Source organism: Schistocerca piceifrons, chromosome X (assembly GCF_021461385.2).
Source record: "Schistocerca piceifrons isolate TAMUIC-IGC-003096 chromosome X, iqSchPice1.1, whole genome shotgun sequence".
Lineage (NCBI taxonomy): Eukaryota > Metazoa > Arthropoda > Insecta > Orthoptera > Acrididae > Schistocerca > Schistocerca piceifrons.
This window is the reverse complement of record NC_060149.1, coordinates 480,443,861-480,470,366: the sequence shown is the minus strand read 5'-3', so window position 1 is coordinate 480,470,366 and position 26,506 is coordinate 480,443,861. Positions and strand designations below refer to the sequence as shown.

Sequence of the window (26,506 nt, the reverse complement as noted above, 5' to 3'; positions counted from 1 at the left end):
TGAATCAAGAGCTGCCGTCGTACAGCAAGTTGCTTTTATATAACAAATACAGTCTACCAACTGCTTCAGAAAATATATTTCCACAATATATCAGCTGTTTCAGAAACAACATATCCCTGACAACTCAGCGAAGACCTTCTGAGCCTGTCAGTTGTGTGATTTCGTATTTAAAAGCAGATGAAATTGTTCCCCAACAAATTATGGGATTGGCAGTTTTGAAATTTTTGTGTCCCATCAATTGACAGGATTAGCAGTGGAAGCTATAAAAAAATCCTTTGTTGGAGCAGGCATGTAAAATAATGAGAACCTAGAAGGGATGCAGTTTTGAAACTTTCCAGCTAATAAAAACTGTGCACCGGCCTAGGACTCGAACCTGGAACTGTGCCTTTCATGGGCCATGCTCTTACTAACTGATTTATCCAGGTATGATGCATGATGTGCTCTCATAGCTTCACTTCTGCCATTACCTCTTTCTTGCTTTCCAAACTTCACAGCAGCTCTCCTGCATTTGTTGCAGGACTAGCACTCCTGCTGCAAAATGAAATATTTATTTTGGATACAATCCTCTAGGCTCTGCTTAGGCTGTTTCCCCACAGTAGCCTTTCTCCCAGGAGTGCTGATCCATGCAAGATATACAGGAGGGCTTCTATGAAGTTAGAAAAGTAGGAGACAGGTACTGGCGGAAATGAACCTGTGAGGGCAAGTGACAAGTTGTGCCTGAATAACTCAGTAGAAACATAACATGCGATTTTTAGCCAGCAGACATAATGGTACAAGAGATTGTGACACAGAAGGTCTTGAAACTGGTCATGTGAGCAAATACACAAAAATGTGTGGCTGTGAGAGGATTTATTGAATGTGCTTCTGAACTACTTCAGGCACGGACCTTCAAGAACATCAAGATGAAAGAAAGATTATTATAACAAAGGATAGGAACAGAGCAGTCAGTCACAATTCTTCCTTCTATCTGTATATGTACTACTAAGAGTTTTCTGGATGGTAACTCATTCAAATGCACTGAAGATGGCTATTTATAGCTGAAATCTGGATATGCAAGAATAATAACAAAAAGAAAAAAACAGTGGGACTGTGACTGATTGCTGTGTTCCTGTCCTTTCTTAATTAATGTACAGTCACTGTGTATGAAGGTTCCTACAGAAAATTACGTAAAGATTTAGAAGCTTTTCATATACCAACTTTAACAGTAATTTTTATTTGTAATGTTAATGTTTGATAAGAAGAACGATCACCTTAGATAATGTTTTATATAACGTGTAATGTTATGATTTAGAATCAAGTATTTGATCACAACTCACTAGTCTCATGGCAGCAAAACATCTATATAAAAGTTTATAGACCTGAACATGGCATCAGCACTTCAGTACAGTATTTGTACCTACATGTGACAAGGTTCTTTGCATCGGAAGATGCTGTGTTCTTATTCACACTGTTTATTTTGTGTAATTGTTACCAGTGTATCATTGAATATTCCAGTCTATATTTTTAACAGTGTCTGATAGTGGTCACTTGAAAAAATTGGTTATTTGGGAAGGGTATCTGAAATAATTACTTAACTTGGCATTGTAAGAACGTTCACATTGTTTCTTAAATTAATGATTTTCATGTAGGTAATGAAAAAAAATTTTTTCATTCATTCTGAATTTACCTGTCAGAATATTAAAATATTTTATGGTGCTTAATGTTTCAGGTATTATAACAGCAATTACGTGGCCAGCATCATTAGTGACTTTGGCATCAGTTATTGACAATCCATGGGGTGTGTGTTGCCGGCGCTCTGCTGAAGTGGGCAAACAACTGGCCGAAGTGCTGCTATCACATGAACAAGGCCAGAGGCCTGTTACACTAATTGGATACAGTCTGGGAGCCAGAGTTATATATTATTGTCTTCGGGTAAATATGAAATAGCTTTGAATTTTTCTCTTAAAACTGAGCAATTCAACTGTTATATTAGTAAACCAAGCCAATATCCTCTTTACATGGACAGTGTTTCTGTGCATAAATTCATTTTAGTTACTTACAATTTGACAGTGGAGGAGCTTTGAATTAGAATTTGAAAACCTGTAGTTTGTTAATAACAGGCAGCATTTCTTGTGAAAAGCTATTGAAATGTATATTGCAGAGAGCTGCGTGCACTTCTGAATGGTGCATAAGGAAGTGCCTGCAATATAAAAATCATCCTCTGCCTGTATTCCCTAAATGGAGCAGTTATTCCTTTTAAACACTTTCACGATGTCAACCATAAATCTCATAAGTGAATAGATGTACTCTTATTCCAGTGCAGTAATCCCCAAGAATATTCTTTATCCCTGAATTAAAGTGTCCCAGTTATACCATATGACATCAAGGAATTAATGTATGCAAAGTAAACCATTGTCAGTGTATCTAGAAATATATGTAACCAGTTTTTTTATTGCTGTTGAGATTATTTCACATGTGTATTTGGGGTTATTTAAGATAACCCCAAATACATATGTGAAATAATCTCAACACACACACACACACACACACACACACACACACACACACACACAGATATATATATAAGTGCTATTTGTCATCATTAATGACAAAGAAAAAATTGCGTTGTATAAACGGAGATATGAATATTAATGAAATTTTGTTTTTTTTTGAATTTCAAAAAAGTGACAAAGTAACATAAACTGAGATGAAAAACAAATGTGAAGATGACTTGCTCAGAAATTTTTAAAAGGAATCCTATTGAATTTGTGCTGTGGTTTGTTTCTTTTGATGCAACGTAGATTATTTAATTCCATAAATGAAATCACTTTCACTTTCAAAGCAGTGGACAGTTGCTGGTGGTCCTGAACAAAAACAACAAAGTCAACTTCATCTGTGTGGAATATTAAGGTTGCCATGTTCAGGGCAGCAAAAAGCATTATTATCATTGATTACTTTGAATAGCATAACACAATAACTGGCAAATGGTATGAGAGCCTTCTGGCCCATCTATCTCACCTTTTATGCCTTTTACAGTGTGTGTTTTAACTTCATTATCTTATAATTTGACTCCTCTGACTGGAACTGTCCACTTTTAGTGGACTCCCTTTCTTCTGTGACTACCTTGGGATCGTGGGAGTGATGACCTCACCATTTGGTCCCATAAACCCTCACAATTAATCATTAATCAATTCTGGGCCATCTAGATGGGGGAAAAAATGGTGGAGAGAGGCACAGATTGCAAGGAAAAAAAAGAATCACATATCATGAGGACAATCCACTTGCCCTTAAAGGTTCTTTGACAGTGGTAAAAGTGAAATGTGAAATATGGATGTTGAAACATCCACCCTATGCAACAGATTTGACTCTCAATGACTTCCATCCATCCCTTGTCTAAAGAAATGAGTGTCTGAAAAATATCATATGTTGAATGAAGAGTTATGGAAGCAAAATACATATATTTTGCAGAACTTTAATGTGAAATGGCCACGTAGGCTTAGTTGTAGGTAAAACAAATGGCAGGCAGCAATTCATGTGATGAATACTATGAAACTGCAGATTATCTAAACAGAGGGGGCATATAAAACACTTGCGTGGCTCAAATGTGAGTACTGCTATAGAGTAGTGGTTCCATTTGTAATGGGACCCACCATCTTTCTCAAACACACACAAAAACCACTACAGTGACTACACAGCAATTAATAGTAATATAAAAGTTATATGTAGTATGAAACTGAACTATTATTATATTGCAAATTGTTTGCTGTGTAAGAATTTTAAAAGCGGTGAAGGGAGCATTATTAAAGAAAAGAAACAATATTTTGTCCAATAAGAAATTTATTTCATACAAATTAAATGGTAAACTCAGTAAGATTTGTGGTATTGTTTAGTCTTGGTGTTAACGGTACTTTCTGTTTCTGGATTGGGGCTTGTTAGTTTTAGGCATAAATCGTTTTCCATGCAAAGCCTGTTTGCATAATTTTTTTTTTTAAATGAGACTAGAAAGTGAATGCTTGCATAAGTAATCAGCTGTGTATCCCATTAAGTCCTTCAAAGCTATATTTGCAAGCCCTTGATACTATCCCTTGATTTTGACCCAAAATGTGACTAGGCTTGAGTTTTTAAAGAAAATTTTCAGAGAAGAATCACACGATAGTTCCATCAGGGAGTCTTCCTCAGATGTTGACAGTTCTAGCTTCTTAAAGGTGTGCTCTACAGACAGATTTCTTATCCATAACTGTTTATCAGGCATTCTTGGAACTTAACTGCTAAAACATGGACCAATTTTAAGTAATACTCTTGCATAAACAAACAACTTTTAGTGGGCGTAACATAAAAATATCAGTTTGTAAAAACTCTAAACTCAAAACATTAAGCTGTAACCATTATCATTTTGTCTTCATTGAATGAAAAATAATATCATGAAAATAGTAATACTTACATTTAATAAGAAATACTTCAAATCTAACTGTTTACCCGCCAGGTTAGCTCAGTGTGCTAATGCGCTGCTTCCTGGACTCAGGTAGGCTCGCTGGGCCTGGATCAAATCCGCGCAGCAGATTACCAACAAGGGCCAGTGTGTCGACCAGCCTGGATGTGATTTTCAGCCGGTTTTCCACATCCCACTAGATAAATACTGGTCTGGTCTGCATGTCCCACGTCAGTTACACGACTCTCAGACATTTGAAAACATTCACACTATTTCATGGCTTACACTAGATGCAGACAGCGGGCGTACGCTAATTCCGTCCCAGGGGGCACGGGGTGGTGTCAGGAAGGGCATCTGGCCACCCACAGACAATACCATTGCCAAATCCATAGTAACTAGGTCGACCCTGCGTTGGAGTTGGACAAAGGCCCAAAGAAAATGATGATGACTTCAAATCTAAGTGTTTATCAGTAAAATCGTTTGAGAATAATTATGTGAAAATAGAGGCCAATACTTAAATATGTTCCTTTACAGCAGCTGCAGGTTTTCTCATTAACTTTGATTCCATATATTTGTAAGAAGTCATTGAGGAGTGAAAATGCATCAAACAACTGCCTTTTACGTTACTGTACCATCTTTCAAGTTTTTTAATCGGTACTTCTGTTTTATGTTGAACGTAGAACTTAGATGTTGAGAGCACTGAATATTTCACCCAAATATGAAAGCCATATTAACCAGTTTTTGTAGTTTAACAATTCTAAAAACCTGCTTGCAGATTTTTTATCACTTTCATGCTGCAAGAGAAGCGTTTTCATTTCACCGCAAAGCTCAAATAGTCTTGATAGCACTTTTGCTCTTGACAGCCAGTGTATTTCACAGTACAGGAAAAGAGTTTTGTGCTCACTGCCCATCTCAGCACACAGAATTGCAAACAGTCTTGAATTTTTAGTTCATGATTTAATGACATTCACAACTTTTACTGCATTGTTAACGATTTTCTCTAGGCTTTTTCCAGAGCTTTAAGTGCAAGAGCTTCTCAGTGCAGGCTACAGTGAGTCCACTGAACTGAAGGGATAATTGCCCTAACTTTGACAATCAAACCTGAGTAAATGCTAGACCTAGCACCGGCACTGTCAGTCATCAGTGCAACACATTTTGACCACTCTATTTAATTTCCTGGTATAAAGCCATCAAGACATTTAAAAAAATTTTCCTACATTGTTGTTGATGGCCAAAGTTTACAAAAGAGCGTTTCGTCTTCTGTCCTTCCATCAAATTCAAGCCTAACAAAAGCTATCAGAATAGTCTGCCGGCTACATCTGTGCTTTCATTAAGCTGAAGTGAAAAATTTGCTTTAAAACAGTGATCATGGACAGTTTCACAAAATTTGACATTTCATCGATTCTTCTTTTCACCGTTGTGATTAATTGGAGTGTTTCACCAATTACTTTTGTTTTCTTTTCGCTAAATAAAGCTTCAGATATTATTTTGGCTGCTGGTAAAATAATAATCTCTCCTATGCTTTCAGCTGCCCCCTTTTAGGCTATCAAAAAGGTTGTCAATCTGGAGTAGTTGTAGTTTGCTTATTTTTCTTCACCAGAAGTTCATCACTGATTTTGACTTAAGAAATGCTCATGTATATTTCTGGAAAAAATCGATTGGTGTACTTACTGATTCTGCGTGTTTTCTTGATAAATGTCTTTTAATTTTTTAGGGTTTTATACTTTCATTAGTAAGTATTTCAAAACACAAACACACTGAGGAAGCAGGTTGTTGTCTTTGCCACAAAGCACAAACCCATATTTCAAATAGTCAGAATTGTATTTATAAAAGCAGGGTTTGCCTTCTTCTGGAAGAACTACAGTTCACTAACTTCACTAAAACTGTCACCTTTAAGTGTATTACATGAATCGCTGGTACTGGATGCAGAAGGCTCATCATAATTAGCTGAAATCTGTCTCCTACAGCATGATCCAGTCTTAATCCATATATCTGTTGTGAAATAAATAGAAAATAAAAATATAATATAAAATAAAACAAAACACCACTATAAACATGCATGCACACCATAAACAACAAGCAAATAATGCATGGTACCACAGTCAGAGAAAGACCAATTCAGCTCAAAATTATTGATCTGACACTTGTCGCAAGTGGTATGGAGTGCGGCATTGCTGTATCGCAATTACGAACAAATCCTATGGCTGTGCTGTTCTCATATTGCCCTGAGCATGTTATTAGCCACACAGGTTTCTTGTTTAGAACAGGTGTTGCACATGACTTTTCAGATTATAAAACTTTTCTCTTGAAATAAACTTTTATACATTTTTCAGTTGGTGAGGTATTTTAGTTAGATATTTGAAAGGTTTTTCGGTGAGCCACTGGAATAGATCCCATGACCAACTTGTGGGTGACTACCCAGAGTTTGGGAACCACTGCACTAGATTATGGAATGCATATTAGGTCAGACTAATAGGGAACGTCTAGAGTGTATGAAAAAGGGCAGTGTGAAAGGGTACAGATTGGTTTGACTGGTGAGAGAGTGTAAAAGAAAGGTTGAGAAATGTAAAATGGCGATCTTAAAGAAAGACTTAACTCTTCTTGTGAGAACCTGCTTAAAAATCTTCAAGAACTGTCTTTAAGAGTAAATACTATTGATATTCTTTGTTCCCCTGTGTATCTATCCCACAGAGATCATGCAAATAAAATTAAGCAAATAACAGTTTCACAGATGTTTATAAGCAGACATGTTTCCCACACTCCATTGGTGAATGGAACAGGAAGAAACGTTAAAATATGGTATAGTAAAAAGTACCGTCTGCAACACACTCCGCAGTGATTTGCAGAATATGTACAGGGCTATTACAAATGATTGAAGCGATTTCATAAATTCACTGTAGCTCCATTCATTGACATATGGTCACGACACACTACAGATACGTAGACAAACTCATAAAGTTTTGTTCGGCTGAAGCCGCACTTCAGGTTTCTGGCGCCAGAGCGCTCGAGAGCGCAGTGAGACAAAATGGCGACAGGAGCCGAGAAAGCGTATGTCGTGCTTGAAATGCACTCACATCAGTCAGTCATAACAGTGCAACGACACTTCAGGACGAAGTTCAACAAAGATCCACTAACTGCTAACTCCATTCGGTGATGGTATGCGCAGTTTAAAGCTTCTGGATGCCTCTGTAAGGGGAAATCAACGGGTCGGCCTGCAGTGAGTGAAGAAACGGTTGAACGCGTGCGGGCAAGTTTCATACGTAGCCCGCGGAAGTCGACGAATAAAGCAAGCAGGGAGCTAAATGTACCACAGCCGACGGTTTGGAAAATCTTACGGAAAAGGCTAAAGCAGAAGCATTTCTTAAACAGGAGATTGGAAAACCGATGGATCGGTCATGGTGGAGATCATGATCAACAATTCATGTCATGGCCTCCACGCTCTCCCGACTTAACCCCATGAGATTTCTTTCTGTGGGGTTATGTGAAAGATTCAGTGTTTAAACCACCTCTACCAAGAAACGTGCCAGAACTGCGAGCTCGCATCAACGATGCTTTCGAACTCATTGATGGGGACATGCTGCACCGAGAGTGGGAGGAACTTGATTATCAGCTTGATGTCTGCCGAATCACTAAAGGGGCGGATATCGAACATTTGTGAATGCCTAAAAAAACTTTTTGGGTTTTTGTATGCGTGTGCAAAGCATTGTGAAAATATCTCAAATAATAAAGTTATTGTAGAGCTGTGAAATCGCTTCAGTCATTTGTAATAACCCTGTATGTAGATGTAATGGTAGGAGTAGTGGTAGACTCACCTCACACCAAGGATGGAATCTACTTACTGGCAAATTTGTAGGCAAGATGTAATGGTGATAAAAGAAACATTTCTGTTGAAAAATAATTACATATTTAACTTTAAAAAAAAAAAAAAAAAAAAAAAAAAAAAAGAAAAGAAAAACACTTTCACTGCCAGTCTTGAGATATTTTTCTCCTTGCACTTGCAACTTCAGTGTGTCAGTAAGACTGAAAGAATATTCTCTCAGTGCTAGAATATTTATTGACTTCTGTATTCAATGTACAAAAGCATTAAACAAAGTCCAGTCTCCTCTTCAGGTGCCATAGGTGCCAATGGCTTGCTCATCTGAAATATTTAAGTTAGTTCGTTACTTAATTACATGTTCCATAAATCATACTTATGATAAATGTTATGGTGTGAAACGTGTCAATGCAACACACACATGCCTACACATTTCTGTAAAAAATTATTAATTATTCTATTCACAAATTCCTCTGTGGTACAGGAGGAGTAATTAAGGAGAAACATCTTTAATTTACATTCGAAAACACTTCTGCTGCCTGTCAGATATTTTATTTCCATGGGTAGATTGTCAAACAGTTTAGTATCTGTATATTTCATCCTTTTCTGTGCCAAAGTTACATTCATTAGAGAATAACACGGATCATTTTTCCTTCTGGTAGTGTACTTGCGAATATCTGTAGCACCCTCATACTGAGACAGATTGTTAACAATAAATTTCATTAATGAGTAATTGTACTGCAAGGCTGTGGTTAATAGTCCCAACTGCTTCAAGAAATAGCTGGAAGATATACTTGTTTGACTCAATATGTGATTCTGATTACTTTATTTTGTGCTATGAGTACTTTTTGCCTAAGTGAGGAGTTGTTGCAAAATATTATCCCACAAGACATCAATGAATGAAAATATGGAAAATATTTTGAATTGCTGACTTTCATATCCCCAAAGTTGGGATTATTCTTATGGTAAAAGTACCCAAACTTAAACTTTTTAACACGTATGCTACATACATTTTCCAGTTTGTTTTCATGAACTCTAAGGACTTAGAATTTTCTACCCTGTTTATTGTTTCCTGTTGGTATACTAGGTTAATAGGAGATGGGATATTTTTGACTGTACTGAACTGAATGAGCTGGACTTTTTCAAAGTTTAAAACTAACCTATTTGTGCAAAACCAGTTAGTAACTTCCACGTAAACATCATTTACTATTTTCTCAGTTGATGCTTTGCTAAGCTTCACAACAGTGCTTGTATCATCTGCAAATGGGATTAATTCTTCCTCCCAATTCCAGTGAAATGGTAGATAATTAACATAAAACAAGAACAGTAGTGGTCCGTTGATTGAACCCTCTTGGATTCCCATTGTAATTTCTCCCCAAGCAGTTGATGCTTAAACAGCCTAGATTACTTTCTGCTTCTTAAATAAGAACAAAACTAGGCTTGTGCTGAAATGTATTCCATAAAAACTTAATTCCTCCAATAGAATGTTACAATTGAAACAATAAAATGTGTTTGATAAGTCACATATGGTCCCAACTAGTGATATTCTATTATTTAAACATTTTATTAAGTGCTCAAGTAGAGTGTCCCTTTAGAAATTCAAACTGACATTGGCAAAGTATCCCATTTCTACACAAGAAGTTGGATGTTATAGAGCTACAACTTTTTGCTGTCTTATTGGAGATGTTATCCACCCTATATGAATATTTACTATTTAGAGTCGTCAAGATCTTCCTTGTCCACTGTATTGCTTCTTTGGAGTACTGCTCTCTTTTTTTTCTTCTGAACTATTCATACCAATTTTCTCACCTATTTTTAAAAAAGTAATTACTTAGAATATCTGCTACACATGAACTGTCCTTTACACTGGGGTGAAAAGAGTCATGATATACCTCCTAATATCATGTCCGACCTCCTTTTGCCTGGTGTAGTGGAACAACTCGAAATGGTATGGATTCAACAAGTCGCTGGAAGTCCTCTGCAGAAATACTGATTCATGCTGTCTTTATAGCCATCCACAATTGTTAAAGTGTTAGCGGTGCAGGAGTTTGTGCATGAACTAACCTCTAGATTATGTCCCATAAATGTTCAATGGGATTCATGTTGGTTGAACTGGATGGCCAGATTATTCATTCAAATTGTTCAGAATGTTCTTCAAATCAGTCATGAACAGTTGTGGCCAAGTGACATGGTGCACTGTCATCCACAAAATTTCCATTGTTGTTTGGGAACATAAAGTCCATGAATAGCTGCATATGGTCTCGAAGTAGCCAAACATAACCACTTCCAGTCAATGATTGGTTTAGTTGGACCAGAGGACCCAGTCCATTCCATGTAAACACAGTCCACACCATTATGGAGCCACCACTGGCTTATACAGTGCCTTGTTGACGGTTGGGTCCATGGCTTTGTGGGGTCTGTACCACACTTGAACCCTGCCATCAGCTCTTACCAATTGAAGTCAGGACTCATCCAACCAGGCCATAGTTTTCCAGGCATTAGGGTCTAACCAATATGGTCATGAGCCCAGGAGAGGTGCTGCAGGTGATGTCATGCTGTTAGCATAGATAACTGTGCCAGTCATCTGTTGCCATAGCCCATTAATGCCAAATTTTGCTGCACTATCCTAACGGATACATTTGTCACATGTCCCACATTGATTTCTGTATTTATTTCATGCAGTGCTGCTTGTCTTTTAGCTCTGAAAACTCTATGTAAGTGCTGCTTCTCTCGGTCATTAAGTGTAGGCTGTCAGCCGCTGTGTTGTCCGTAGTATTCTCGGCACACTCATCACACTGTCTGTGGATCTCGGAATATTGAATTCCGTAACGATTTCCAAAATGGACTGTCCCATGCACCTAGCTCCAACTGCCACTCCACATTCAAAGTCTTTTAATTCCCATCGTACGGTGATAACTGCAACGGAAACCTCTTCACATGAATCACCTCAGTAACAAATGGCAGCTCTGCCAATGCTCTGCCCTTTTATACCTCGGGTATGCGGTACTACTGCCATTTGTATATCTGCATATCACTATCACATGACTTTTATCACCTCATTGTGCAATGATCCTGATCTCCTTAACAGAAACCATGGCATCTTCTACATCTACATTTACATCCATACTCCGCAATCCACCATACGGTGCGTGGCGGAGGGTACCTCGTACCTAAACTAGCATTCTTCTCTCCCTGTTCCACTCCCAAACAGAATGAGGGAAAAATGACTGCCTATATGCCTCTGTACGAGCCCTAATCTCTTATCTTTGTGGCCTTTCCGCGAAATGTAAGTTGGCGGCAGTAAAATTGGACTGCAGTCAGCCTCAAATGCAGATTGTCTAAATTTCCTCAGTAGCGATTCACGAAAAGAACACCTCCTTTCCTTTAGAGACTCCCGCCCGAGTTCCTGAAGCATTTCCGTAATACTAGCGTATTGAAGGTAAAAATTCCTGTACCTCGTTACGACTTTCTAAAATTATTTATCTATACTTAACAGCATCGCTTAATCTCTCAAAGCTTTCATCGTTAACTCACCGTATTATATGGTCGTAAAACTATATTGTCTTCAGCAATATTCCCTTGGAGTACACTCGAATACAGTTTTACGAAGCCGATGTCACACTGACCGTGCTTTCGAACGTCAACGATGGGCGTGGCCAGTTCAATGTACTTCTGAACGCTGAGATACGACGCCACTTGTTCGTACGGTACGTGTGTCTACATGTTGTACGCTATTGCAGGGCGCTCCAGATGCACTTTTCGTCCTTATGTGGATCGCAAATCACATTTTATGAAATGAAATGGCCGGGGGTAAAATTCCTACGTTAGCCCAATTACAAAGCACATTTCCTGCCTTATCCATATGCTAGTCATGTATTTCTGTCTGCAGCAGACATAAATAAAACCAATGTACGTTTTCCAGTCAGTAAGAACATCGGCTTATAAAAGTTCCATTAGAAACACTGCGATACAATTTTGCAATAGTTATTCACATAAGGTAAAAATTATTTTATCTTTTTCACTTTTTAGTAAAGCCCTAAGGTTATTCTTACTTTATCATTGTTCCTTTTCAGTAGCAGACTCTTCAGAACACGTGAAACACAAATCCCGAAACAAGAATACACGAAATATCTTGTGCAAGTAATGCAAGCCAAACACTGTAGGTAGAGCACACTAGTATTTACCTAACATCGAATTTATAGAATCTATTTTGTTGAACTAATAATAAAGTATCAAAATCCATTCGAAAACACGAAAGTTACTAAAAAACATTTGAATCCAATAAGACGCGAACCAGCAACACATCACCTCTTACTTTACCATTCTGCATATCCATTCATTCATTACGCTGCATTGAGCATGAAAGACATGACCGTACTTTTCGTCTTACCGTTTTCTGAAAGCTTTATGGTAAGTATGTTTTTGACATTTAATCATAACCATTTGTTCGAACAAACCTTTTTATGGTGCCTCAATGTGACGTTGCCTTCAAACTGCGTACTTTCGTAAAACGCTAATTACAGCAATTCCTTAACGGCCAATATGACGATTCCCGTCTTATTGCAACCAATCACATAATTAACAACGGGTTTTTGAGAGATCCTAAATTCTCTGGTGTTTATAAACGCGAAATATACATATTGACTGTAACTGAAATCCCATACAACCTAACGTTGTGTGTGAAATCTTATGGGACTTAACTGGTAATGTCATCAGTCCTTAAGCTTACACACTACTTAACCTAAATTATCCTAAGCACACGCACACACACACACACACACCCGAGGGAGGACTAACCTCTGCCGGAACCAGCCGCACAGTCTATGACTGCAGCGCCTAAGACCGCTTGGCTAATCCCGCGCGGCGTCTACATTCAAACACGCCTTCAGAATGTAGGACATACTGAATACCCAAACGTGAATTTTTCATGGTATGACGTCAGACACTCGGCACGGTCAATGTTCGAACGCACAGTCCGTTTGCAGACAGTTTAAGATGTCTCCGTTAAGAATAATATGTTTTGATCTCTCTGCTAGAATTTTGATATTTAGGTTAATGTACGCACCCGCACTTGGTAACCAAATACCATTCTACTGCATGCTTGAGTGGCCTTACCTGTGGCGAACATGAGGAGTACTTTGAAGAGGAACCTGGGCGCTTGACCGACCTCTTCGCGCCTTCCGGCGCAGTGCGTAAGGCGCTGTAGCGACCCCACACGGAAACAAGACTGTATTATCATGTTCATCCATTTCCATAGGATCTCTTCCGGGACGTAGAACTGCAGCGGGTACGTCAGAAATATTGCCAGCGTCACTGTTTTTCTCACCCACAACGCACAGGCTGCAAAGGAAAGGTGTCATCAGCGGCGTATACGCAGAAGAATCAGCTATTGTTGATAAGCTCTAAGTTTGATTTTACCACTACTATTTCTTCCTTATTTCTGAATTTTGTGACTACCGTGCTGTATCTGTACTAGCGACAGTCTACTGAAAGTAGCTGAAAATCCAATTTTCGTCCCCAAAATCGCCCTCAGTTGCATGTGTAATATTCATGGAGCTACTACAACCTGTAAGAATATTAAATGCTTAAATATAAGGATGAAGGTCTGCAGCTTGATTTCATGACTGTATTAAAAATGTTTTAGAAGTTTTTCACAATTGACATGCTTGGTGTTTTTACATGTGCCCTGCTGTTTAAGCTACCTTCAACGGGATCATGTCAGATGAAGTGTTTTGGACCTTATGGCGTTTCAACACTGACGGAAAAAATCAACACCAAAAAATAACTTACAGTAATGAAATTTCGGAAATATATTTGTCTAGGTGGCATATTTAAGTGATTATCATTCCAAGATCACAGGTTACTGTAAGCGCGACATAAACCATCGCGAATGTGAAATACTGCTACATTAAAAATAGGCGTAACCGTCAAAGTTGAATACAAACAGGCAAACGGCATGCATTGTTTGTACAGAAGCAGGATTTCGGTTTGGTGATTGGAGTTCCACGCTTATTGTACCTGATCTGTCAATACAGGGACGGTTAATGTTGGTTGTGGAGACGGACCATGTGATGGAGAAGACCAATGTAACAGTCGACGTTGCAGAGCATGTTGGGTTATGACAGCGGTCTGTGGGCAAGCATTGTCCTGTAACACCCCAAGGAATACTATTGTTGAATGGCAGCACGACAGATCGAATCTCCAGATTCACATACAGTTTTGCCCTCAGGACGTATAGGATAATCACGACAGTGCTCTTTCTGTTGTTCGAAATCCAGACTAGAGCTCCAGGTGTATGTCCAGTGTATCTAGCATGCGAACAGGTTGGTTGGAGGTCCTCAATTTTCTCCTCATAAGCAACACACTGCCATCGCGGCACCGAGGCACCACCAGTTTTCACCTGAAAACACAACAGACCACACTGCCCTCCAAATAGCTCTAGCTTTACAGCACAGACGTTGCAAATGGATGTGGTTATGGGTCACTGGGATGCCCGCTACAGGGCGTCTGGCTCTGAGCTGTCCTTGAGGTAACCCATTTGTAACAGTTCCTTTTGTCAGTGTGGTGCCACTGCTGTTCGAATTCCTGATTCAGATGCTGTACGATGTGCCGCAACCATACGCTGAACGTGGTCTTGCCTCTCAGTAGTGCCATGTGGCCGTCTGGAGCCCAGTCTTCTTGGGACCCTACATTCCTGTGGCCACAGCTGCCAGCTGTCAGATGTCATGTACAGTGGCCACATTCCTGCCAAGTCCTTCTGCATTATCGCAGAAGGAACATCCAGCTTGCAATAGCCCTATTGTTGCATATTTGAGAAATGCCATGTCTGGAAGGCAAGAGAACAGCAGCCAGAACGAATAAGTTTCTAGAAAGTACTTAGAGTACAAACGAGACGCCACAGGAAGGGTGTTGGTTTGGGAGCTGGCTGCGAATGTTACACAGACTTACAAGATATCACATGAGCTCTTGTGTCTAGCAGCGAGGCGCGGCAGTGCGTTGCCAGTGACCATATATAGTTATACACGACGCCCCGCAGGGCAGTGTCTTTAAGCACGAACGTGAAGAGGGGGCGTGGCATGCTGCACAGTAAAAAGGTGGAGGCAGCGTAGCCCATGAGAGAGTTCAGTGCAGACAGTTGTCCAGGATGGATGTCCGTGTAGGTCAGGCCCAGTTCCTGGACAAAGTATTCGCTCTGGCTCTGCTCGCACGCATACTTAACTGCGTACCGCCATGAGATTCTACAATCAGAAGTACTGTACTTTCATTCAAGTCAGTATCCAATTTTTGCCGAGACGAGCAATTAAAGGTCATAGTTATTCATGTCTTGTCTTTGTTTGATTACTTCCCCAGGGAGTTCCATAAATCTTTGAAACTCCCAGTTAGCCGTCTCCACGTTGGCTGACTGGGCTTTTTTGAGTGTCATTGAGTGTCTGAACCACTAGCTGGACGCGACACTATTGTGTTCTTAATGACGTCTCTGTTGCCTTTAAGGCATTCTTAACTAGCATCAGCTCACCACGTCCAATCTCAAAGGTAACTAATGCTCACGACCGTTACAGTGTGTATTTAAAGCGAACTATGTGTTTCTTCAGTGGAGTTCCTAGCTCTAAATCCGAAATACGCCTGCCAACTTTAGATTATGTCGCTCAACCCATCGGTGTTTTTTTTATGGCCATCATTGGTTTCAAGACCATTTTCACTTGAATGGAAACCTAAGCGGAATAAATATTCATGTTATGACGTCATCTGACTGTGAAACCTCTTAACACTACCTAAACTCCCTTTTTGCGCTACAATAGTTATCGGAATGCATTCAGATTATCACTATTTAGTCGACAGCGATGAAAATAGGTTCCAAGTAGTTTTGCACTTCATGCAAAAATTATAAATCCGTCTTAAAGATGGGAGAGCTTTTCGTGATTTGTGTCTTTCAGGTACTGTCAGACTATGCAATTTCATTTTGCATGATTCTTTGCCGCCGGAGAACAATTTAGGAGGTGTGTTTAATATGAAACACTATCCAGCCCAGTTAAGTTTTAGCGTGAGTACACCGGGGAAATGCAGACAAATTGGTAGACTAGTTCAAATCACCAAGTTAGTCCATGTTCTCTCTCTTAACAGTATCAAACTCCTGGAACTGCCGCTGGTTGTAAGTTTGATTAACTTAATACTTTCCAATTAATCCTGCTAGTGTTCTAATAGCTTACAATGGTGTGTCTTCTATATATCTTGGATTCAGTGCCGAAGAAAATACAGAAAATCGTAATGCAACGAAAAATTATGAGCTTGTTGCGGAATCACAGGCAAGATGTTAGGCTAAGTAGTTTGCAATATGTTGCCTCGTTATCTAGCTTTCAAATTAGACCTGTGCTAGACATGTTGCGTCAGTAGTGGAATGCCACATATTGTTACTGCATTTTCTCTTTGGACCACTAAAACTTTAGCTTTTCTCCAACTGTGTTATGTTTCAGTAGGTATACACCATGCACTCCCCGACCCTCTTCGAACTGAAATCTACGAAGCTTAAGAAGATTTACTTACTAGGTTTTCAATTCAGTTCCACCCAGTAAATGGGTATTAATATTTGGGAAACTATTCTTCCTAAATGCGAACAGGAATATTACAGAGACAGATCACTATAAAAATCTTGTGTGGCTTCTTTCCCTTTCTCGTATTTAATATTATCCCATATTAATTTGATTTTATTGTCTGATCTGTCAATTTCAGACAAAAGTCATACTCTGTTTTTCCATTTTTACAACTTTCCTTAATACGTTACAGTACTGTTTATAATATGAAAGTATTTCTGGATCATTTCTTGTTGTGGCTGTTTTGTAAAAATCCTTCTATCATTGTGAAGAGATTCTGATATATACAGTGATTCAAGGTTTATTTAGTGGCATCCCATTGTTGCATTTAATTAAGTTTTTAGAAAAGCTACTTTAAAAATGGATACAAACTCATTAAGAAATGTGTTGAATTTAGAGCTAGCATTAAGCTCATTGTATTTTTAAATCTTCAGTAGTTCTGTCATTAATAAGCTGTGCTGTTTTCTTTGAGTGTTTCTGAACTGTACGTGAAGGTAAATGACATAATAATATGACTGTGTATCATGATCTGGCAATCCATTTACCATAAGATAGACATATTTCTCTTTGACTTCCACTTGTTGTATGAATACATTACCTATAAGAGTACTACTATCTTCAGCAGCACTGCTAGGGAAGTTTATTTCTGGTACTGGCAGCACGTCTACATCACTTTTCATGTTAGAGTCCTTCAAGGAATTTACATTAAAATCACAATTTAATAATCTGTTCCTTCTGTCTGACAGATGGCACAATAAACTGTCAAAATGTTCCACAAAAATTTTCCAGGTACCCAGCGGAGACCTGTATGCTGTAACAATAACAAGTACTATTTTTCCCATTATTGACTCACAAGCACCTACTTCTACCCCTGATCTATAAAGAATTTACGTATTTTTACATTTTTATATTTATATTCCTTTTTTTATGAATGTGACAAGTCCTCTACTCATATTACATCTACATTAATATGCATCTAATTTTCTCTCTCTCTCTCTCTCTCTCTCTCTCTCTCTCTCTCTCTCTCACACTCTCTCTCTCTCTCTCTCTCTCTCTCTCTCTTTCTTTCTTCTTTCCTTCCTCCCCCCCCCCTTTTTTTAGAGAGAGAGAGAGAGAGAGAGAGAGAGAGAGAGAGAGAGAGATGGTCAAACCCTCTGTTGCATCCTTTTTTTAGTTCATAGTAGATTTCTGATGTGTTCTGACTAATAATTTTGTATGAGCAGTCAATAGCTGCAGCTTCTCCTTCCAGCTGCAAAAGGGGGAAATAAAACTCTAAAATGTTAATATTGAACTCTTGCTCATAAGTTAAGGGATTTTCCTGGACTCATGAAATATGGCACATGGTGATAATGTGTGCACTGGAAAGTACCATTGCAACATTGTGACGTGACATTTTGTAAGATACAAATTACACTAGAAAACCTGCCATAAGAGGTGTGTGGTGTTTGCCATGTGAGGTCTCTTTCCCAATGCCACAAATAATCTCAGTATGGTTACAGATGTGTATTTGTGCTGGTAGAGAATGCACAGCATCTTCTCATGCAGAGGATCAATCTGTCCAGCATGGCTGGAGTTAGACCTGTCATTGCTAAACGTGCTCTCTGGAGTCCATAAATCATCTGTTGTAGTGGTGTTATGGCTGTGAACCTTCAGCTTAGAGTGTACGATGTAGTTTTGACCAGATTTAAGTCTGGGGAGAGAGCTGACCACTGCAGGCACTTGACTTTCCCATGTTTCAGTGCATGCTTATCACCAGATCAGTCCTGATTCATCAGGTGGGAGCCAGCTCCATATTCACAATGTAAAAGACACATATACCATTGCAGGATGGTCAGCCCTATAGACCACAGCCTTCACAGTACCCCTACAAAACATGTGCATTGGTGTACATGGCCCTAATATGATGCCATTCCAGACGAGAACGCCAGTATTGTCATATTGGTAATCTATCACAATATCTGCACAGTTGTAACTTGTCTGTGTTTTTGCTTCTGCTCATGGTAGGTAAGACTACACATTTACTGAGGCACATTGTGTTTGTGTGTGTTGGAATGCATCTGGCAGGTCACAGGCCAACAATTCAAAGTTGATGATACACAGTCTGACAGCAGATTTGTGACCCAAATGCTACTGTGAGGTGTGTAGCCAGTGGGGGTGTTGTCTTGCTTGCATGTATTCTGAGCTCTTAAGGCTACGTTTCAGTGCTAGGTTGTATCAGAGGATCACATTTGCTCATACTACCACTAAATATTTCCTCCCTCATGGAATCATTTCCACAGTTCTGAAATTACTCTAGGAGCGATATTTCACTCCTGGCTCATGTTGCATTGATTGTGTCCACCGTGCCACTCTGCTTACCTACAGGACTCAAGTGGTGTGTACCAACAACCATAAAACACAATTTTACAACCATTTTGTTTTGCCGATATAGGTGATGTGCAGGCTCACTGTAAGTAGTCTTGTACTGGCGCACTATGTGTATCACATGTATCTATGTTGTCATGACTGAGATCATTCCACATAGTGGCAGTTATACCATTTCATGGATAATTTTAGTTACCTATGATCGTTAGATTCCTCATGTATTTGTTTAAATTATTGTGTGTTGTTATGATGTATAAATTTGGTAAGGCATAAGCCAGTTTCCTGCAAGAAGTTGCCTTATTGTAACTGTTAGTTTTTATATGTTGATGTGTCAGTTGTCTCTATCTGTTAAGGCAAAAGTTCAGTTTTCACCAGAAATGGTGATAGTAGTAACCATGCAGTGAATCTCCATGTGGTTCAGGTATTATCATTTATGCATGAAACAGATTGACACAAAAGCACAGAAGTAAATTAACACACACACCGCTGCACGCACGCGTGCGTCCACTTCCTCTGGCTGCTAAGGCCAGAGACAGTGATCACTCACTGTGTGTGTGTGTTTGTGTGTGTGTGTGTGTGTGTGTGTGTGTTCTGTTTGTTACTGATACTACTGTTATTTTAACGTGTTAACTTTCTGCATAATGGAATGAAGCAAATTCCTTCATGTTTTGCTCCCAGCATTTCTCAAGCGGTGACCATTGTCCAGTGTGTTACCTTAAGATATATTTTCCTTATATAGATTATTTTTATACCGTAAGGATAAACTACAGGAAAAAATTACTGAAGAGTTAAGGAACAAATAAATTTTTGTGGGAATATTTTCCCTCCTATAGTTCTACATTTACATCTACATTTACACTCCGCAAGCCACCCAACGGTGTGTGGCGGAGGGCACTTTACGTGCCAATGTCATTGCCTTTCTTTTCTGTTCCAGTCGCGTATGGTTCGCGGGAAGAACGACTGTCTGAAAGCCTCCATGCACGCTCGAATCTCTCTAATTTTACATTCGTGATCTCCTCGGGAGGTATAAGTAGGGGGAAGCAATATATTCGATACCTCATCCAGAAACGCACCCTCTCGAAACCTGGCGAGCAAGCTACACTGCGATGCAGAGCGCCTCTCTTGCAGAGTCTGCCACTTGAGTTTGCTAAACATCTCCGTAACACTATCACGGTTACTAAATAACCCTGTGACAAAACGCGCCGCTCTTCTTTGGATCTTCTCTATCTCCTCCATCAACCCGATTTGGTACGGATCCCACACTGACGAGCAATACTCAAGTATAGGTCGAACGAGTGTTTTGTAAGCCACCTCATTTGTTGATGGACTACATTTTCTAAGGACTCTCCCAATGAATCTCAACCTGGTACCTGCCTTACCAACAATTAATTTTATATGATCATTCCACTTCAAATCATTCCGCACGCATACTCCCAGATATTTTACAGAAGTAACTGCTACCAGTGTTTGTTTCGCTATCATATAATCATACAATAAAGGATCCTTCTTTCTATGTATTCGCAATACATTACATTTGTCTATGTTAAGGGTCAGTTGCCACTCCCTGCACCAAGTGCCTATCCACTGCAGATCTTCCTGCATTTCGCTACAATTTTCTAATGCTGCAACTTCTCTGTATACTACAGCATCATCCGTGAAAAGCCGCATGGAACTTCCGACACTATCTACTTGGTCATTTATATATATTGTGAAAAGCAATGGTCCCATAACACTCCCCTGTGGCACGCGTGAGTTTACTTTAACGTCTGTAGACGTCTCTCCATTGATAACAACATGCTGTGTTCTGTTTGCTAAAAACTCTTCAATCCAGCCACACAGCTGGTCAGATATTCCGTAGGCCCTTACTTTGTTTAGCAGGCGACAGTGCGGAACTGTATCGAACGCCTTCCAGAAGTCAAGAAAAATAGCATCTACCTGGGAGTTTGTATCTAATATTTTCTGGGTCTCATGAACAAATAAAGCGAGTTGGGTCTCAAACGATCGCTGTTTCCGGAATCCGTGTTGATTCCTACAGAGTAGATTCTGGGTTTCCAAAAACAACGTGATACACGAGCAAAAAACATGTTCTAAAATTCTACAACAGATCGACGTCAGAGATATAGGTCTATAGTTTTGCGCATCTGCTCGACGACCCTTCTTGAAGACTGGGACTACCTGTGCTCTTTTCCAACCATCTGGAACCTTCCGTTCCTCTAGAGACTTGCGGTACACGGCTGTTAGAAGGGGGCAAGTTCTTTCGCGTACTCTGTGTAGAATCGAATTGCTATCCCGTCAGGTCCAGTATACTTTCCTCTGTTGAGTGATTCCAGTTGCTTTTCTATTCCTTGGACACTTATTTGGATGTCAGCCATTTTTTCGTTTGTGCGAGGATTTACAGAAGGAACTGCAGTGCGGTCTTCCTCTGTGAAACAGCTTTGGAAAAAGGTGTTTAGTATTTCAGCTTTACACGTGTCATCCTCTGTTTCAATGCCATCATTATTCCGGAGTGTCTGGATATGCTGTTTCGAGCCACTTACTGATTTAACGTAAGACCAGAACTTCCTAGGATTTTCTGTCAAGTCGGTACATAGAATTTTACTTTCGAATTCACTGAACGCTTCACGCATAGCCCTCCTTACACTAACTTTGACATCGTTTAGCTTTTGTTTGTCTGAGAGGTTTTGGCTGCGTTTAAACTTGGAGTGAAGCTCTCTTTGCTTTCGCAGTAGTTTCCTAACTTTGTTGTTGAACCACGGTGGGTTTTTCCCGTCCCTCACAGTTTTACTCGGCACGTACCTGTCTAAAATGCATTTTACGATTGCCTTGAACTTTTTCCATAAACACTCAACATTGTCAGTGTCGGAACAGAAATTTTTGTTTTGATCTGTTAGGTAGTCTGAAATCTGCCTTCTATTACTCTTACTAAACAGATAAACCTTCCTCCCTTTTTTTATATTCCTATTAACTTCCATATTCAGGGATGCTGCAATGGCCTCATGATCACTGATTCCCTGTTCTGCACTTACAGAGTCGAAAAGTTCAGGTCTGTTTGTTATCAGTAGGTCCAAGATGTTATCTCCACGAGTCGGTTCTCTGTTTAATTGCTCGAGGTAGTTACGCCATCACTCACTCATTACTGTATTGTTTGTTTGTCTGTATGCTAAAACCATGTTTGCCTATTTCATATTTTATTGTCTAGTACACATATGCATTTGAAGGCAGTTGGAAACAGGAGTGGAAGTGATGGAAAGTAATGCTGCTGCTAGTGTCGTGAGGGCACTACTGCCATGGATAACAATACCATTCCCATGCAATGATTGAAAATATGTCAACTTCTGATAGGCTCTGTTCAGGGTTCTGCTCTCTGTGAATAAAATGGCCTCTGACATGGAAATAATGTATTTGCAGGCATACATTCAGTAAAACTTGGCCAATTTCTCTCTCTCTTGAGGGTCATGTCCTACACTTTGTCACCATTCTTCTTTTATATCCAGGGTACAGAGTTGACTGTATACATATTGTTTACTTCTTTTAGGAAATGTCCGGGAGAAAAGGATGTGAAGGAATTGTGCAGGATGCCATAATGCTTGGAACACCGGCAACAGACAATCCAAAAGAATGGAAGAAACTGTCAAGAGTAGTTTCAGGGAAAATTATAAATGGGTACTGCAAGTAAGTCTCTTTGTAATTGTTATAATTATTTTACACTTTGTTTTGCGTTGTTAAAGTGAAAATTGTTACACTAGTCAAAAACTTTGGAACTGTTATTTAATGTATCATAATAACTACTAGTCACATTTCTTGTCCTTAACTCTTTAGCTTTAAGCCCAAGGAAATGACAGTTTTTGTCTGAAACTTGTATAATTTCAATATCAGTTCAAATTGACACTCTTTGTATGGTTTTTGTGTAAACTTTACTGTTTAAAATTGAATGTAGCAACCTACCCAGCCAAAAGAAATGAATGTTCTGTGGGGAAAAAAAGAAAAAAGAAAGAAAAGAAAGTACTTATTATGATAGGTAATAACAAAATACTGACCAAACATATTAGGACTAATATTGATCCATTACTATTAGTATTAAGTACATTTTAAAATTTAAGAGTGTCAGCAAAAATAATAAAGGAAATATGTCTTGTAAACCAGACAGATCATGTAACTGTTACAGAGCAGCTACTTTAGAGTGTGAAATTCCAAAGTATGAGTAACTCCTATGCCTGCCCACACCTAACAGATGTGTAGTAGTGTGGTGAAAAACATAAATCCAATTTGTGTCATCATCAACATGAATGTATATGACTTTGTGGCAAAAGTTTTTCTGTAGTACTGTAAATGAGAATTGGAAGTAGTGTGGTCTTTACTAACATTTTTAGCTCTACAGGAAGAGGTTTTTTTTATATCATTGTAGTGCATTGAACAGCCATACACTCTGCTGTTTTGGGCTATAAAATTTTGACGTCCTCATATTGTCATGACATGACACCCAGTGACCACACAAAGTATTTTTAATGTATATTGATAACCAGGAGGCAGGTGCTGTTCTGAATAACAACAACATGTAATACATCTAAAGATGAGCCAGAGTGGTAACGCTTATAAAAAAAAACTGGTTTGGTGTGTGTTTAAAAAATATACTTCGTAACCACCAATTGATGTTTGTTTCTTCAGTCACTGAATGAAAAATTGTGGAGGAATGAAAAGCTTATTTTCAGAAACAAAAGAATGCAATAATTTAGTCAATGGCAACAGTTGATGCAGAAACTGATAAATAAAAATATATCTATAAGTAAAATGATCAAGTTGCATGGTATCTTCAAAACTGCCACATACATTAAAGAAGAGCATGTGTTTGTAGAAAACTGAATCTGTAGGAGTAAAGCATTAAGTCTACCACCAGAAATTTTTAGTTGAAGCGTAAGTATTATTTATGAGAGTTAATTATAAAGTTTTAATGGTCAGCTCGAAAAAAATCAAGCTGTGACCTGAAACTTTGTGACAGTGTCTGTCCTTGTCTGCATATTCACCCTTAAATGAAACACATTTTGTCCAAAGATGGATGATTTGTTGAAGACCTCCATTGTAGAAGTCTTCATTTTACCTATTTAGCAAGCATTCCACCTCGAAAATCACATCATCATCATTCCGGAAATGCCTGCTATGTACTGATACCTTTATCCAAAGAAACATGAAGTAGGCACTGGGTGAAATGTCAGGACAGTATGAGGGAATGGCAAAATTTAATTGGCCTAAATTGCACCGTGTATGACCATGTGATACGTAATGAGGTGGGGTGTTTTTGTGTAGCAAAAGCACCCCCCTCAGACAGCATCCTGTGGTGCTTAGCCTGTACAGCCTCCCGGAACCTCATCAAGAGATTTCAATAGTGTGCTTCTGTGGCAGTTTGCCTCATAATACCATAATCTGTTTGCTCCACACTGCTTGCTTTGCTCTTGCAGCACTTATCCATGGTAATTAGGTGGCTGAAGATGTCATCTTGACTGGCCTGATACAGCTGCAAAATTCCTGCTGCTATTTCAGTGAAGCAGGCTGTTCGGACAGTTGTGAAAACCACAGTGAGCATTAACCTTTGTAATATTTAAAATGTCATATGAGGAAGCAAAGACTGATCCATAACTGATGTTTAGCTTTTTCTGTTAACGCATTGTTTATGACAGACCAGTCTTTCAGCACCATAGCCTCAGTTTCTCTTGCATTTCCCACTTTTTTGCACAGAGATTGTCTTCCAGATGGTTCTTTGTTATTCTGACTTGTTCTACTTTATCAGTGGACTGCACCACTTTGTTTAGGCTCATCTGGTGGTGTGCAATGGTACTGTGGTACAGGGATTTCATTGTGTACCAAAGCTGCAGATGTGTACCTGCATAAAATTACTTATGTAACTCCATTTTTTGAGGTGACAATAAAACTTTGATTATCCCTGTAAAAGTAGAAGCATTATTTCAAGTAAAATAATAATGCATAGATTATTATGCTGCAATGTTTCCCACAGTTTAGCTTAGTATTATTGGCTCCTAATTGAAAAAAATAATTGCTTGTGGCATATAATGACCTCACTATAGGTGAAACTTTAACACCTGGGTTCGAGTCCATATGCAGCTTTTCACCCAAAAATATGGCAGATATAGTTCATATACATACAAAACACCAACAGAAAGTTGGACTCATTATCATCTGTGGAATTATACCATGTACTGACAGTAAGAAGAGGTTAGTTCTCATCAATATTGTGTCATCTGTATCTTGATTTATTTATGAAAGAAAAGAAAGTTTCTTTGAAAAAGTGTGAAACTACCCAATTTGCCGTATGTGAGATTGTCGTTAACTTGACATTATAAATTATGTTGCAAGGAGACCCCATTCAAAAATTCTATGATTTCTGATTTGTCAAAGGATGTCTTTGTATAGTACAATGTAGTCTCTTGATGTATTTATTATTTTGGTGTTAGATTAATTCTTCTCTCATTATTTTGCAGGACAGACTGGTTGCTGAAGTTTTTGTATAGAACTTTTGCAGTTTTTAACAGTGTTGCGGGGCTGAAACCTATTGAGTGTGATGATAGAAGAATACAAAATTTTGATTTAACAGATATTGTTGGAGGTAATTTTTATTTTCTGTATTAATTTACAAGATGATGATCTAATAGGTAATGAAGATATTCCTTAATCCTTGGAGTAATGTGTCTGTATTCGTTTTTCTGTTTGATACTATCATCAGGGAATAAATCTCTTTACATATTGAGTTCTAAAAATTGTTATGTTATACTTCAGTTCAGCAGTTTCAAAACAACATTTAAAAGACTATATGTCTGTCAGAATTTCAGACTTTTTATATCAGTTTAGAAAAGAGTAGTTAGTGCAGAATTTTAAGAATCTGCGTGGAGTTGACAATTTCTTTTGGAATAGACCTATTATAGCTGTTCAGTTAGGCCTGCTTTTAAATGGTTTCTCATTAAATATAGGAAACATAAGTATTATTGAACAAACTGATTTATATGATTTTTAAGAGGCTTAGAAAAGCAGTTTTATGGTGGTAAATAGAAAATCAATGTAAAAGGTATCTGAAGGAAAATTATCATATTTCTTATTTTCTCAAGAGGGAGAGCACTTGTGGATGGTTTGCCAGTTACTATTACTTTTACTGACCTCGCAAGAATTGATGATCAGCTACATGTGACAGTAACCATGTAGAGTTGGTGGAGACTACAATCTTTTGTTTCTGCACATGTTTGCTTTAGTAACTCCTGCTGTAAGCAAATGCAATTTTCCACATTTTTATTATTCAATATATTTTTCTCAGTTTCATGGCCAATATTG

The 26,506-nt window shown here is 38.7% G+C and overlaps 1 protein-coding gene across 3 annotated transcripts in view; it reads left to right on the top strand.

Moving 5' to 3' along the window:
* LOC124723151 (transmembrane and coiled-coil domain-containing protein 4-like) overlaps nucleotides 1-26,506 on the top strand; it is a 130,511-nt gene that overhangs the window by 65,430 nt on the left and 38,575 nt on the right. For all 3 annotated transcript variants that reach the window (XM_047248343.1, XM_047248342.1, XM_047248341.1), the window contains 3 exons: nucleotides 1,709-1,911; nucleotides 22,710-22,846; nucleotides 25,666-25,790. In XM_047248343.1, the coding sequence (XP_047104299.1) occupies nucleotides 1,709-1,911; nucleotides 22,710-22,846; nucleotides 25,666-25,790 (465 nt within the window). The remainder of the gene's footprint in view (nucleotides 1-1,708; nucleotides 1,912-22,709; nucleotides 22,847-25,665; nucleotides 25,791-26,506) is intronic.